Here is a 16,266-nt window from a genome sequence, read left to right on the forward strand (position 1 = left end):
CTAAATGAAAACTTAAGGGACCAAATATAGTATTTACTCTAAAAAATTTATTTGACATACAATGAATCACTAATAAGTCAATCAGGAGTAAATATAATTTTTTTCCTCAATTTTTTTGTTAATATTACCAAATTCGATGAATTTTGACTAAATGAAAGACATATTTATTAAACGGAAGCAAACATCAGGGGTTGTTAGATGTAATTTTTCAAGTTACATAGAGTTTACGCATAATTACACCAAATCTCATGATAGACGAGGGTAATTATCCCTTTGATAAAAGTTACAATTTATATGACTTAAATGTGATTATTAAAAGAAAGACCAAACGACAAAAAAATTATATTTGCACTTGAAATAAAATTTTAATAAACTCAGTCGTAGAAAAAATGCGCACTTAATTAAGAAGTGCATTTTATATAAGGACTTCTATCTTATCGGTTTTTTTTTTTTTTTAGGATTCCATTATAGCTACATTATGAATTTCAATTATCAATAATCAATATATAATTCAATTATTAATGTTAAATATATATAACTAACTAATAACTATTTTATAGTAGATCAACAATTATTATTAAAACATACTAATATCTAATATTGGTGGGATTCCAAACTCATGATCAGGAAGTCATAAAATTTCAGCTTCACCAATTAAATGAAACCTCATTGATATATGTACTTATATTTTAAAAATACTCGCAGATAGGTTCTTAATTTTTACCGTATTCATATATGAACTACTTTATAACATACTAACAATTATTATTAAAATAGATCAATAACAACTGCTTTGTGGTAATGGTGCATTATAGATCAAATGTGCATTAACACTTATTTTCATAGACCGTAGGGGGACGGCCAATTTACCTAAATAATGGGGCTGAGTAGCAAAGTCTTAGAAGCTAAAGAGGCTAAGTGCAAGGTTTTCAGAGTAAGAAAACGAAACAGTGAGGAAGTCAGAGAATTAATACCACAATTGAACTCTCGATTGCCAGTTGTTTCGTCTGAATCTCTCTACTTTCACGAAGGTAAGAATCTAAACGGCTAAAAAATATCTAGTGATGTTTTTCGTTGACGGTGACGAAGTTCTTGTTTACAGGATTTTGTAAATGTAGTGGGTTTTTCGAATATAGCATGATGGTCAGTATAATTGAAGTATTCAGTTTTTAGGTGTAAAGGGAATGCCTAGAATTTCTTTTCTTATCATAGAATTATGAAAGCAGTAGTTATAAATTTGTGTTGTGGGTGATCATATCTATGATCGGAACTCACTTATGCATATCTCTGAAAGGTGAAGCTTTTCTTTTCTGTTTTTCTTTCTTTCTCTCATTTTTCCCATGTTTGTTGTTGATTGATAAGTGGCAATTGATCCACAAGGATGGATGAAGATGGGTTTAATGAAAAATGAGAAAGGGTTTGGAGAATGAGTAGTTGAGACGGTGTAAATACTGTGTATCCTTTATATTTAGCTAAGGCAGATTTTATATTAACATAGGGCTTTTTATTGTGGATGTTGGACAACTATGCCTCCCTTCGGAATCTGAATTTAGAATAACTGTGAAGTCTGTAGGATGCATGATTGATTGGTAATTGTGCGTGTGTTGTATATAGATGGAGCAATCTCTTTCGTCACTGGCATTTAGAGGTTCCATTTTAGAAGCAATTGCTGAAGCGAAACAACAGAAGAAACTTTTTGTCGTCTATACTTCAAGTAAGTTCCATTTTTACATTGATTTACTTTCGTAGTCCTTAATAAAAATTCTCTTGGCAATTTGGCATTACAGGAGAAGAGAATTGTAGAGCTTTTGTAACCAAAGAGACCAGGAATTTTATGTTTTTTTGGCAGTGGCATTGAATTATAGTGGATGGTGGAACACCAATGAAGTTGCTTAATTATCTTTTCTTAGCAAATGATGTTTTGAAGTGTGTGGAACAAGAAGAGAATTAATTTAAATTGGATATTATTGCGAGAGCATCTTCAAACAAAAGTATTCAAATTAGTTTTGTGGTGGCTGATCAGATTGCGTGTCACTTTGTTATTGTAGAACTACTTGGAAAAAGGTAGTTGTTAGTCGTGTTGGGATCAATAAGTTGGATTTGGTAAACAAAGAAGAGATTGAGCGAAAAAGGGGCATATATTTTAGTTTGTTAATGTAGCATCTGCCGAAGATACAAATGCATAGGAATTGGATTTTAACATGCAATAAGTATAGGTTGCTTGGTACGCTGCTTTGAATTGATTTGACAATTATGATGGTATAACTCGAGGAAGAGGTTGATCTAACCTTGCTTGCAAAGTGGTAGTCAACTACATTGCACAGATTCCTATAAGAATGGTTCTGTGTAATATTATGTTCTCTGGATATGGGTGTGGGTGGGATAGGGAGGATATCAGATACATGTTTTTTAAGTATCTAAATATAAGAGGAAAAGAAAAACATGGGTACGGTATGGATATGAAAATAGGAGTATCTATACGTTTGAATACAATGTGGCACTTTTTGATATTTTGCAAAAAAAGTTTTGGGTTAAAATGAAAACTCAAAACTAAACAATAAGATCTCACCCAACTATTTTTGGACTTAGATTTTCAACTCCTTATCTTTCGGATTTTCTTTAAATTACATATTTGACAAGTTAAAATGAGATTATTTTAAAGTGAATCAAATTTGTTCTATGCTCTTATACTTTGTTCACATTATTCTGTTGTAATGTCTTGAAGTTTGTAATATGTATATATATATGTATTATGGTTGTCAATGTTTAGGTGTAAATATATTTGGTCATTTACTATATTTTGAAAAATTATAAGATCGTGGTAAATAAATAAAGAATTTGAACAAAGAGTAGAAGCAATTACTGAACCTGGAACATCGATGTTAGTGTTCGAGTATTATTGTAATATCATTTTCTGCTATGTAGATTTTTGATACATTTACAGATATAGTTTATCCAACCTGCATCGCATTCTATATATTGTTGAGTACTAATGTACCCCACATCCATATTGTACCGTATCTGTTGAGTGCTAGTGTATCCCGCTTCCAATTGTATCCAAATCCATATTTGTGATCTCATATCCATATATCATAAGTAATCAAAATAATGTAAACCTTAGTCTTAAATTTGGAGATGGTCCTTGATATAGATAGTGAAAAGAAAAGGACCAATTAGCTGAACTCTAGGCAAGTGCAGGAATAAAGCTTCATTGACTCTGTCGCTCCACATTTGCTCAAAAGAGGGGGACAAAGGATATTACTCAGTGACTCCTAACGAGTTTTTGCATAGTAAACTATCGAGAAAATGGGGATAGGAAAAAAAGATGAAATATGAGGGAACGATTGAGTAGGGCAAAGATTCATGAAGTTCGGCAGAAGAGACTGAGGAAGTTAGTTGTAGAAGTGGGAAAGGAACAGAGTACTGAGCATAGTCCATTTTCTGGTTCTTAACCTTGTACATTTCATTGGTCCAGTCTTGATTTCCATAATAAATATTCTTTCTTTTTCATTATGGTAGATAAAAGCTAAATGTTTTGCAACCTTTGCAACTGGGCAATGCCTTCATGCTCTTTCTTTTTGTATTTTGTTTGCACATATAAAGAAGCCCCTCTTATTCAGTTGTGAGTGTGGCATTTGAAAAAAAAAAAAAAAGAAAATAGTAATTTGAGCTATTTAAAAAAAAAAAAAAGAAAATAGTAATTTGAGCTATTTGGCCCAGTGAATACCATAGTTGGGTTTGGATTTTGCAAAATCTTATAGCTATTCTATATAGAATACTCACGTGCACTAAATCTTTTGAGCTCACATACGTGGTTTTTGGATTTGCTGGTTAATGGTTAAAGATTTGTTGCTTCAGGGTTTGCATGCCGTTTTATACGATTTCTTTGTAGTTTGAGATGTGCTATATGTTTTCTTATACATGGCTTAAGATGATGATGAACTTTTGGTTACCACTGACAGTTTCGGGGACAAATATTTTGAATCCTATAATGTTTATGCCTTGATAAACAAGATTTCCTATATTTGACAGTATCATTTTTCTGTACTAGGTGACAATTCGGAGTCAAAACTTTTAGAAACATCCACATGGATCGATCCAAGTGTAGGTTTACTCTGACCGCTATCCACAGAATCACTGTTATTCCTAATAGGTTTCTAGATCCACAATTATTTTCTCCTGTCACTGTTTTTATGATCTCATACTGCATTCAGGTTTCTGAGGTGTTGTCAAAGTACTGCATTTTGTTACACATCTTGGAAGGAAGCTCTGAAGCATCAAATTTTTCAGCAATATGTATCCTTTCTTGAAGCCAATTATCATCCACAATTTAAGTTTAAATGGCTTAGACTGACACCATGCAATAATAGTTACACAACTAGGCAGTGAGTGGAAGCGCTACTTTATTTTTTCTAAAAGGTTTTGTTGGAAGTAGGGATCAAAGTATGTCTTTCTATAGATACATGTGGAGATATGCTTGTTCTTATGTCTATTATTGTAGCTGACATACGGAGCTTGATGCATCTTGAACAGTACTTATCAGTTCGTCATCTGTTAAATGAAACTGGGATCTAAATTGAGAAATGTCAGAGCATTGTCTTGACATGTCTCTTGTTTACCCAAAATCTAAAATATTGAAATCTGGTATCGCGTCTGGAAACAGAAGCAGCAGTTGGTTGCATCAGCATCGTAAGCAAGCAGGATCTATTCATTCTGTAGAGTCTGAGTTGAGCACTAGGGGTGGTAGTAATAATGTTAGATACTGGTATTCTAATGCTGATCCTGTGCCTACAAACTTTAAAAGAAAAAATGATGTTAGTTAGGTTGGATGGTTAGATGCTTACTCCCCCTATCTGAGCCAGTCAAACTGGAGCGCAGTTAATGGCGTAAAGATTCGTAAGTATTGAACTGCATAATTGGGGAGAGATGATGTTAGAAAAGGATTCACGGTTTAACTCTGTTTGCTGTTTACGCAGGCACAATTGTTTGTTCTCTCTCAAAAGAGCACCTTGTTTTTCTTTGTTGTGGTCTTGGAATTTCAAGAGTTTCTCTAGGGTTGATTTTTATGTTTTCTTTTAATTATTTACTTACTATGTAGTAAGCTGTTGAGTTGATATTTTCAGGCCTAAAACTTGGGGTATTAGAGAAAGATAAAATCTCGTAGAACCTACAAAATATACTATTTATGGCACCTCTAATCAACTTCAATTAATGTGTATACTTTCTGTCAAACAGTTGGACCAGATAGCACAAGCACAAGTGGCTTTAACATCCACATTTGTTCCAGAAAAGGCTACGATATGGGTGAAATCACTTATTAATTGGTCATCATGTGGCAATCTAATTGAATTTCTGGCTAGTTTTCAGAGGGATGTCTTCTTAAAAGCCTTAGCTTATATTCTGACAGGGTGAAGCAAATGGATAAGTCTTTGTTATAAGACTAAATACCCTACAGTTTGACAGGATTGGTAAAAAGTGCTATTCCTTTTGTCAATGAATATATTAATGTGACTACTAAGCGCTCATGGCTGTATTTGTGAAGGTAAAAAGTAAAGCTAATATCAAATATCAGCTAGCAACTTTGTGATTTTGACCTATGACTCCTTTTCAGTCTGAAGCATTTTTTTCAATTTTGGATGGAGTAATGAACTAGATGTGCCATCATTTTCACCCGTCCTCCTCCCTTCGTCCTATTCGTGTACCTAACAAAGATAGGAGTTCCCGTCGTTAAACTGAATGCAGTTATTCAGTGGTTGGTGAAATTGTGTTAGACTAAGTAATTCTGAAGCACTTACTAGTAGAAATAGATAAAGTTTGTATCCTTGCATCAAGCTCTGCAGATCCCCAGCATTCTGCCCCTTGTATAACTGCTATTGGATATAATGGTGTACAACTTTGGCAAAAAGGTACTCTTTTCATAGCCAAAAACTTCATTTTGTTTAGCAATTGTTGCTTACCTGATTTTTATATTTTACATTGTATCTTGTTTTTCTGAATGACAATTTTTAGAGGGCTTTGTCAGTGCCGATGTTCTTGCTTCCAGTCTTGAGGAGGCATGGTTAGGTCTTCATGTTCAGGTGGGTTATGCTGGTATTTGATACACTCATTAGAATATTTCCGAGTTTTGTGCCCTTTTATAGCAGTCCCCTGTATCCCTGCTGCTGGTCCTGTGTCTTAATTGTCCTTCATTGAACCTTTACTACCTAATAATATTGTTTTCTAATTGATGTGTATTACTTGTTGATTGATGTTTGCCAGTTGCTGATGCATTATGTTGTCTTGGTTTAATTTGAATCAAAGTGGTTAAGGTTTTGCATTTTCTAGTTCAACATCTGAGAGAACCAAACCTAATCAACTTCACTATAGAAGTCCTACTCTGGTTTGGCTTTCCAGCTTGCCCATTTTTCCATTTCCAACATTCTTGTTTATCTATACAGCCTCCCACTCGTCTTATCTCTTCTGCCACCATTTGTCGTTTCCACTACCTCGAATGGGCATCACAGATCCTTCCACATTTTGCAAATTTTGCTTCATCTCCACTGTTTGACCATATTTGAGCCAAAAGTTCTTGTTGATGTGTTGTGGGTGTTTGGTGCTGTTACGGTTTCCCATCTGTATGTTATCATATTATATTACATCAGGGATGAATTGCTGGATGGAATCTTTGTCAATAATTACTTTTTTGGTGCTTGAACCAATTATGCATTGAATGTTTGTGGTTTAGGAGACTACTGCTGCTTTCTTGACTGCTGCACTTGCTTCTGGAAAACAACTGGCTTCAGGAACTTCGGGGATTACTTCATCTGAGCAAGTGACACCAGGGACACATGTGTCGGCACCATTGACCAATGCTCATGTCCTATCCCCGGATGCTGGACAGCCATTATATTCTGGGGCAACAGCAGATAGTAACAGTTCTAAAGATGCTTCGAAAGTACTCAAAATTGTTTTTTGGTCATTATCTTTGGTAACTGTATTCTGCTGGCTTTGAAAAGTGTGAATGTTTTGTTCATGGACAGGAGACAGATTCCAAGGGGGTTGGTGTGGGTTCTACTGAACCATCTCTTGCTGTGAGCAGTCGTGAACTTGATAAGTCTATTTCCGAAATTGAAGCAGGAAATACTTCACAGGACCCGACTGAGAGAAGTCAAAATAACCCTAAAGTGGCATATCCTGTGCCGGAAAATAATTTAAGCTTTTCTGATAATCATTTGGACAGCAGCAATGAAGTTTTTCACGAGATTTCAAATGAAGCTAATGAAGTGGCACATGTTCGTACAGAAGAGACCAGAGAAGTTGAGAAAGATGATACTCCAGCTTCCTCTGCCATTAAATCAAATGATATTTTCCTAAATATTAGACTGCCTGATGGTTCTAGCCTACAAGTCAAGTTTTCCGTGAATGATACCTTGAAAATGGTTAAAGATTATATATATGGAATTCAATCAAGCAGCTTTGGCTCTTTTACTCTAGCAATTCCTTACCCTAGAAAGGTTTTCAGTGACCAAGGTATGCTCTAATTCTTTTAGCTAATTGTGTACTTTATTGATATAGAACTGGGAGTACTTACCAAAAGAAGGGGATTTTTCATGAAAATAACAACTTTGCTCGTGTTCTTTGTCATGTTATCTAACCTTTCTACATTCCTTTCACCTAGAAGTTTACAATGAAAAACACCTTGGCTTATCAATAAGTGGGTATTACTATACCTGGGCCCATATCTAATAAATACTTATAATAGTTACTTCTATACCCAATAGGATCCTACCCATAGAATACCCATTGGGTGTTACCCATAGAATGCCCATAATAATTGTGTCTGATCTGGTCCAAGCCATTAAATTTTGTGTTACCTTTGTCATAGTAAGTTTGGAAAATTAAATTTCTTAAATTTTAAATTTACATAAAAAAAATCAAACGATAAAGTTTCTTAAAAAGAATGAAGTAATTCTATGTGGTTTTGGTAATGATATCACAAGAACATGTTACTAAATTAATTTATTAATTTATTAAAAATATTTATGAGCTTCCGGTTTATAAAATAAAGCTGTTCAAATTTCAACAAGTACAAATTGACCATCTTTATAATTTAAATAATCATCTTGACTTTGCTCAAAATAGTAGTCCAATATCAATCAATTACGTCGCTGGGGCAGACTCAAGATAGAAATGAAAATTTAAGAATCAGTGTAAAAATTAAGTTGAGCATGAAAAACATATTTAACTTTGGCATAAATAAGTTAAATTTTTTATTGATTTAAATTTGCGTTCAACTTTCTTTTGATGATTGTTTTATGATTCAAATTCTAATAACTATAGAATATTAGTCGAGCTTAACTAATTTAAATTTCTTAAGTTTTTTGTTCTTTCGTTTTCCAAACTATTCAGATGAATTTATCTGTGGAGTTGCCACTAAGAAAATAAAGATGAAAAACTCTGACAAGTTTTGTTAAAGTATCAATAAGTAAAAAAGTATTAATAGAATATGTCCAAGATTTATGAATTTTTATATATCAAATAGATCTAGTCAATTGATTTATCAAAAACTTTACAAATTTGATGATTTTAAGTTAACCGGTAAATATGCATTTTGGAGTATTAAACCTTACCCATAGTAATATCTGTATCCACAAATATTTTAAGTCTAGGCCCTATTCATACCCAAAATATTTATTTCTATGGGTATTGATCTGGCTCATCTGGGTGTGGTCTTATGTAAAAATATCTGGTTTGGGTAATAGCTTTTATAATGGGCTCGGGTTGGGGTATTGTCCGCCTATTGACATGCCTAAAATCATCCTTGAAGGCAGCTGCAATGAGCGCCAAAATTGATCTAGTTTAAGGTTTAATATCAAATAAACACATATATTCATATGACTATGGATGCTTGTACACAATCTTTTTTCTCATGATTGCAAAATGCCAAACCTTATTTTGAATTGATCTTTCATGGATTGGAACTCTATATTTCTTTACACACTAACATTCTGATGATTAGTCGTCCTACTCTACAAGTATTCAGACAGATCACATTATAAAGGACTAAAGTTACAGTCTTAGCTCATAATAGTGCAAGGGTTATTTTTGTTAGTATAGAGTGGAAATAACCTTCGTATTAACATGTTATATTAAATGAGCAGGATGTGTACCTGTATTAACTAAAAGGTGACCAGAACTAGGCATGCAGTAAGTAGGTGGATTATACTGGTGATAACAGATAATTTATTTTACTTCGTTTTTGTAAGGGAGGCCGGGTAGTTGACACCATTACTCTTTTGTCGAAATTTCCGGCTTTCTATTTAGATTCGTATTATGTTTCCATGAATTTCTCTTTTGTTTTTGGGCCTGAATGCAATGCTAGTTTATTAATCACTTCATTTTATGTTGGGTTGTGTATTTAGTGAAATATTCTTGAATCTTGATGTGTTTTCGAGCAAGTATTTCTGCTTATCTGTATCACAGTGCTGAATTGGCCATACTCTTGAATGTTTGTCTTCTGGCTCCTATTACGTGGACAGATTTGGGCAGCACATTATCAGAACTGGGTCTCTTCAATAGGCAGGCATTAGTTGTGGTGCCATATAACCAAAATAATTTGCATCGTAGAGGAGTACCTTCGCACTATGAAGCTTCTCCCTCAAATGATGCTGGCTCTTCTAGTGAAGGCGGAGGATATTGGGCATTTCTGAGAAGAATTTTATCTTATGCAAACCCTTTTTCTTATCTTAGTGGAGATGCCAGCACACCAAGTGCTACCCAGGAATCCCAAAGTGGCGTATGGCAATACAGTGAGTTAATTTAATTCTCTCATCTTTCTACAAATAAATGTGTGTGGAATCATATGATTTGCTTCATTAATATAAACTTCTAGGTCAAATGGTTCATATATCCTGTGCTAAGTAAGTGGACTCTTTGTTTGTTGTTACGCTTCTGAATCCTCTAATACTAGCCCTAGAAATACCTGATGTAATGCTGGGGTTTGTTCTTGTTTCTTCATTTAGTGTCTGTTCATTTCCTTAATTTCTGTGGAGGCTTAATTTCATTTATTAATAATTCTATGCAAACAATAATTTGAAGAGAGAGATCATCTCTGAAAATATATTTTCTATCTCAAATTACATTTTGACCTCAAAACCTATTTATGTTCTTATAAGCCAAAAATCCTGATTATTTCGTGTTCCTGATAATTTATAGTTTTTCAAGAATTTGATTCTGCATGAAACAACCAACCCCAGGTTGTTCAACTACTAATTGAGTATTTGGTGCCTAAATAATTCCATTTAGAGATTAAGAATTTCTTTTTGGGAGAACAGCAAACTGCAATTCCCAGTTTTGTTGTTCATTTCCTCTCTTTCTCCATGACTTGGATATCTTTCATTACTGAACTTTCTGATATTCATTTATACTTTTTGAAGGTGCGCAACTTTCATAAAACACCATCTTAACAACTTTAAAGCTGAGAGAACACCTATATATTCTGTCATAAATCCTTGGTCTTGTTTTTCTTGATCTATAGAACTTTCATATCCAATTAACAAGTAAACACCCTAATGATCTGGTCAATAAAACTTCTCCCACTACTGTCATCGCCGCAGCAAAGCATCCCTCTGAAATCTTCAAATATTGAAATCATCATATGACTGTGTACGCCCATGAACCGTGAAAATGACGCAATATAGATAATCTCTAGCATACCTAAGTAGGAGAACTTTATTAATGCTATTTCTTAAATCATATCGACAAGAATAAGATGGCATAGCTCTGGAATATTACGCTGATGCTTAAGCTGCAGCTGCAGATATGTTGGCAGCGTTTGCAGATGCTTTAGTCGTTCTCTTATTGGTGATAGAATTGGGATCAAGTCCATTATTGCAATGTTTCTGCTGTGGTTTGGTTTTGTACCATGAGTTTATGAGCTAATTTGGTGGAAATCATCTGCTTCATGTGATTCCATGTTTTGGGTGTATGTGGTAAATTGTCTATGGGAAAAGCAAACAAAGATGCCCTTCGCCCTTGCTTGAGGATGAAAATGTGTCTAGAAGAGTTTTTTTAAAAGGTGAAACTGTTGAAAATGTGTTTGGTTATATTTTCAAACAATACAAAGTTTTTATAGTTTTGTTATATTATCGAGTTGGTTATATGAAATTTGGTAATGATTATGCGGACTGATGATATAAAATTATTATTTATTCTGTCTTGTAATTGTGTATTTGCAATATACATAGAGCAACAGAGTGGTGAGGGTAGTGGGTTGGGAGTTTTTAGGAAGAAAGAGTAAAATGATAGGTGTACTGGGAGGACTATTCTGAGTCTCTGACAGTGAATTTGGTAAAGTTTGGTTTTTATATCCAGAAAAGGGTTAAATTTGTTATCAATTAAATTGGCACTGTCGGACGTGAAGTGTGCTTCCAGCAGGTGGAACTGAATGGAGCCATCATATATTTGGAATCAGGTTTTTCCTTTCTTGTTATCCTGCACGGAATTTTCGGGTTTTTGGGGTGTTAATGGTGGTGGTAATCTTGGTTGCTGCAGATTATATTTCTTGAAATCCGGATTCTGGACACAAAAGATTGATTGGTGTGTAGCTGGATCATTTTCAGTTGGAAAGTGCATGTTGTTCTTTGCATACCCAAACCCCCCCTTTTTTTCCTTTTTCCCCTATCGTGGTGTCTTAAACATGCCCTATAAGTTTGTTGGCTTACCACACTCTAAAATAGTTAAATTACTAAATCCTCTACTGTCTAACATTACCAAATAGAAGTCATGAATAAACCATCTTGTCCTCGACTTACAAGTGTAAAGAAATGGATCAGATTTCCAATTGACAATTCTTCACCTAAATTCATAGTAATTGTATTGAAATATATCTGGGTACATTTGGGACCTCATTCACCTCTTTGAGCTTCTATTGAATCAAGAAATAAAATAGGTTTGATTGGCCATCTTTTTTATATATACATAAGGCATTATCCGGATAATTCAAATCGAAGCAATTGGATGTCCAACTCGGGCCTATATGAGCGATCAATAGAAATACTACAACTTTGTCATATATTCCATACATCACTCTTGATAGATATCATATTCATGGAATAGGATGCACTTTCAAGATGCCTTGGTGGTAGCATCTGAATACTTCTTTAGTTGAAAGGATGTCTTCGTAGCATGTTGATGACTAAATCTGTTTCCTATAAGATTCAAAGATCTTAAATCCAACGTATCATTAAATGCCCCTACTTGTATAGAAAGTATAGACTCTTGAGATCTTAGAATAGACTCAATCCCTTCCTCTCTTTCTTCCTACTCACCAGAACACATCCTCCAACATCTCCACATCACCAAGAGTTATGACTGTGAAAATGGAAACAGATTGAGAAAAGGAGAAAGGAGAGAGAATCTTGAAGTTGCCTTTCTCCTTCATATATCAATCCTACAGCAATGTTAAAGAATTTGAACAAGTCATTCTTCTTTGGTTAGTTCAAGGATGATTGTTAGTCTAACATGTTTAGGGTGGCGAAAAAGCAACTACCAATGGCTAACTTTTTGGCCTGACATAATTGTTTTTCCTCATCTAAACTTAGTATTGTTTTAACTGTATCTCATTACATTTTCGGTTTACCTCTTTTTATGTCTGAAATTATTACATTTATGCTCCTCGGTAGGCTTACCAAGATAATTGGTCAAAAAACATACAAGGTCAGTTGAGTCAAGAGCAAATACAAAGTTACAAATGTTATTTTGCTAACATCGTCCTTTACTGTAAAATTGACATAGGGGAAGTCTCCAAACATGGTAGGTTTTTATGATTTATGAAAGATGGACGAGATTAGTCAGTAATTCAGCTATATCAGTGTGAGGTGAGTGTTCATCAGTCATAGATTCTTACCAATCTTTATCAAAAGACACTATCATAGACCTATCCAAATGTAGCAAGTAGTATAATTTGGAATATCATGCTATGTGATTGTTATAGTTCTAGTGGTCAGGATTGCACTCCTGGTCTTTATGTTTACTTTTATTTTTGATTGATGATGATGGTGTGATGGTGCTCATGGTGGTCAGTATGTGTAGCAACTAGAATGTTATTGTGGTTCTGGTTGTTTCTTCTACAACCCCTCTGGTTTCTGGTTGTTTTAACTGGAGTAAGGGTGGGTGCCGGGTAACATATATTGGAGCAACAAATTTGCGTGCATCGTTCCTATTGAGTATAAAGCTTAGATCCTTGATATAGTTACAGTTTAATGGTTTCTTCTGCCATGTTTCTTCAGCCACATAACGGCATTTCATATTAATTTACCTTACTCTTGATCAGAAAACGTTTCTTGTGACCCATTTTTGTGCCATCAGTTTTATACACCTCTGCAAAAAGAGACAATCTAACTTGTAATTGGTTGCTTTGCGTGTTGCAGGCCCAAATCCTTCACTTCAGAATGCCCTTAGGGATAGGAGCAGACCACCAATCAACTCATCCGACACGAGTGGCAGAAACAGCAACAGCAGCACTGTACGCAGGCAGCAAACTTCTCGCTCCTTCGGAGGTAACATCCACACATTAAAACACGATGATGATGATAGTCGGCCTAACGACAGAAATGCCTTTTGGAACGGAAACTCGACCCAATTTGGTGGCAATGACGACGGGAAGTAAGTCTGGTTTTCAACTTTTGGCTACTGTACAGGAAGGACATGATCCAAATCAAGGTACCGGGATAACTTTGCTTTCTTCACACTAAACCTTGACGTTTATGAAGCTATAAGCAGATAAATTGAACATGTTTACCTCTTTATATGTGAGTAACAAAGTGATTCTTGTTCTTGGTTCATCATCTTATTACTGCATAATAGACGCTTTTTTTAATCTATTTATGATTTTCTGCTGCTTCCCTTAATCTAATGTCTGTGCATGAGTGTCAAAGAATTCATTCAGCTTTTTTGTCTTTTGAGCTTCAAAATCAAGTTCGAGTCCAGACTTTTAAAGATAACATTTTTCAAGCTCGAGCGTGTTAAAAAAAACAAGGAAACTGTAAAATTTACTCTTTGCTAATTATGAAATTTTATTATTAAATCGATAATGTAATACTATTTATTAAGTTTTGAGGGGGGTTTGAGTAGCTGTTTGGTTGTCAAAATGTATATCGACTAAAAAACTTTCAATTATATTTATTTTTTATACAAAACTAGCCGTCCACGCACACGCAATGCGTGAACAAATAAAAGGGTTATATGAAAATGTTGACATCCCCTAAGATTAAGTCAAAATATACAAATACTCCTTTTCTTTTTGCAAAATTAATGTTACATTTATAGTTGTAATTACAACTACACTTTTTATTCAAATGTAAAACTTACAGAAACATTTCTTGAAGAATATTACTAATACTCCTCAGATGGTGTAGCTATAATTTTGCAAATGATAGGGATGTTTGTGTAAATTAGCTTAACTTTAAGGGATGTTAGTGTAATTTATCTAAAATATTAATATACATTAATTGTGTTTAAATCACGCATGTTGGTCAATTTTGATACATATATAGTATCAAGTGAAACAAAATAAGGTGTGAGTTGAGGAAAAGAAAGAAATTTGTGAGAAGAAAAAATATCGGTAAGGCGAGAGAAAAATTAATTGTAATTGTGGATTTATTAAACATACAAAAATTTGTGCAGAAAAAAGAAATATGGAGTAGCGAGTTGAAAGAAATACATGAACTAAGGAGTAAGTTACTATTCTAATCTAATTTTGTTTTAAGAGAATAAATGAAATAAGGGGTAAATCTGGATATTCAAAAATTACTACGACAATAGAGTTTTCTTTTATAATAGTATAGACAACTGTTCCTTTAAATTTTTCTATATTTTTATTTATACAAATTTAGTAATACTAAAAGCTGTTTAAGAAAAAGTCAACATAGTGTTTGGATATGTGGTTTGAGTATTTTGGAGATAGAGAGAGAAAAATAGAGATAAATAAGTGTGTGTTGAAAATAGATGATATGTTTGGATTTGTATTTTGAGGTAATTTAAAATATTTTAAAATAAGTGTTGTAGGTTTGATGTTGGGATTTGGGAGACAAAAATCACTGTTCATTGTTAAATTATATCTTTTTTATATATAAATATGTATATATATAAATTTTGTATGTTTAATGTTGTATCTTTTAGAGACAAAAATCACTGTTTATTGTTAAATCATGTCTCTTTTATATTATATATATATAAGTGTATATATATATTATATATAGAAAGTTAAAAAATAAAAAAACGCATAAATAAGATAAAAAAATACAAAAATAAATATTGGGTGTGTTTTATCTTATTTTGAGAAATGTGAAAACATAAACCAAAAATAGTGCAAGAGTTCGCAAGCAATCAATGAGACTATTCAACTCAATAATGAAAAGTTACGAAAAAACACTATAAACTTGACTGTTTCAAAATACTCCAGTTACTACAAAAATAAAAAAGAAAAAATTAAGTTTTTACTACATTATAAATAACAACAGCTTAAAAGTCGTGTTTAAATCATTATTATGAACAATAGTTAAATAAAATTAAAGCAAAAACATGAATTTTTACCACGAGTAATCAATATTCGACATGATTTTTAGTAATAGTCAAAACATTTACATGGTTTTAGCCATGGTTAATATTTTCGTCATACTTAATGACCATTGCAAAGTCGTGATCGATTTGTATTTGCTACAATTTTCTTCTTTTGACTATAATAATTAGCCGTAGTAAGAAATTATATTTCTTGTTGTGAGTATTACCCCATCAATTAAAATATTTGGCATGCATTAAATTTGACATTAATTAAAACAAATAATTAAGGACCAACAAAAAGGTTCAATCCAAAATTTAGAAGTTTTAGCTTCTAACCATCTCTAAAATATTAAAGCTTGTAAACTACTTTACTTATCAGACAACTATTGTTTTTGATAATTTTAATGTCTCATAATTAAAATACCATAAATTTAATTCTATGAATATGGGTATTTTATTTCTATGATAGTTTTTTATTTTATTTTTTTTGTCTCATTTAAACATATTTGCTATTGATGTGTTAAATTAATTATTAAATTTGAATATATCAAATGATGTCTTTTTTTATTCTTTCTTATGGGTGTATAATACCAACTAATTTATCCAAAAAAAAAAATTTCTAATAATTTTCTTTTATAAAGATAAATAATCATACACTTATATGAATGCATATAAAAAAAAGACTTTATTTTTGTACATGACAAAATAAAATTCAGAGATATTATC

The 16,266-nt window shown here is 33.1% G+C and overlaps 1 protein-coding gene across 2 annotated transcripts; it reads left to right on the plus strand.

Moving 5' to 3' along the window:
- On the plus strand, positions 891-13,881 carry LOC105158756 (plant UBX domain-containing protein 11). Of its 2 annotated transcripts, none has more exons than XM_011075604.2 (10): positions 891-1,031; positions 1,615-1,714; positions 4,052-4,104; positions 4,215-4,296; positions 5,841-5,906; positions 6,010-6,077; positions 6,725-6,934; positions 7,020-7,509; positions 9,519-9,788; positions 13,410-13,881. In XM_011075604.2, the coding sequence occupies exons 2-10, from the start codon at positions 1,615-1,617 to the stop codon at positions 13,646-13,648; spliced, it is 1,578 nt and encodes a 525-aa protein (XP_011073906.1). In that variant the 5' UTR covers positions 891-1,031; the 3' UTR covers positions 13,649-13,881. The 2 variants fall into 2 exon arrangements, with proteins under 2 accessions (XP_011073906.1, XP_011073907.1); XM_011075605.2 differs by lacking the exon at positions 891-1,031 and adding an exon at positions 1,273-1,294.

The sequence above is a fragment of the Sesamum indicum genome, linkage group LG3, assembly GCF_000512975.1.
Source record: "Sesamum indicum cultivar Zhongzhi No. 13 linkage group LG3, S_indicum_v1.0, whole genome shotgun sequence".
In the NCBI taxonomy this organism is placed as follows: Eukaryota; Viridiplantae; Streptophyta; class Magnoliopsida; order Lamiales; family Pedaliaceae; genus Sesamum; species Sesamum indicum.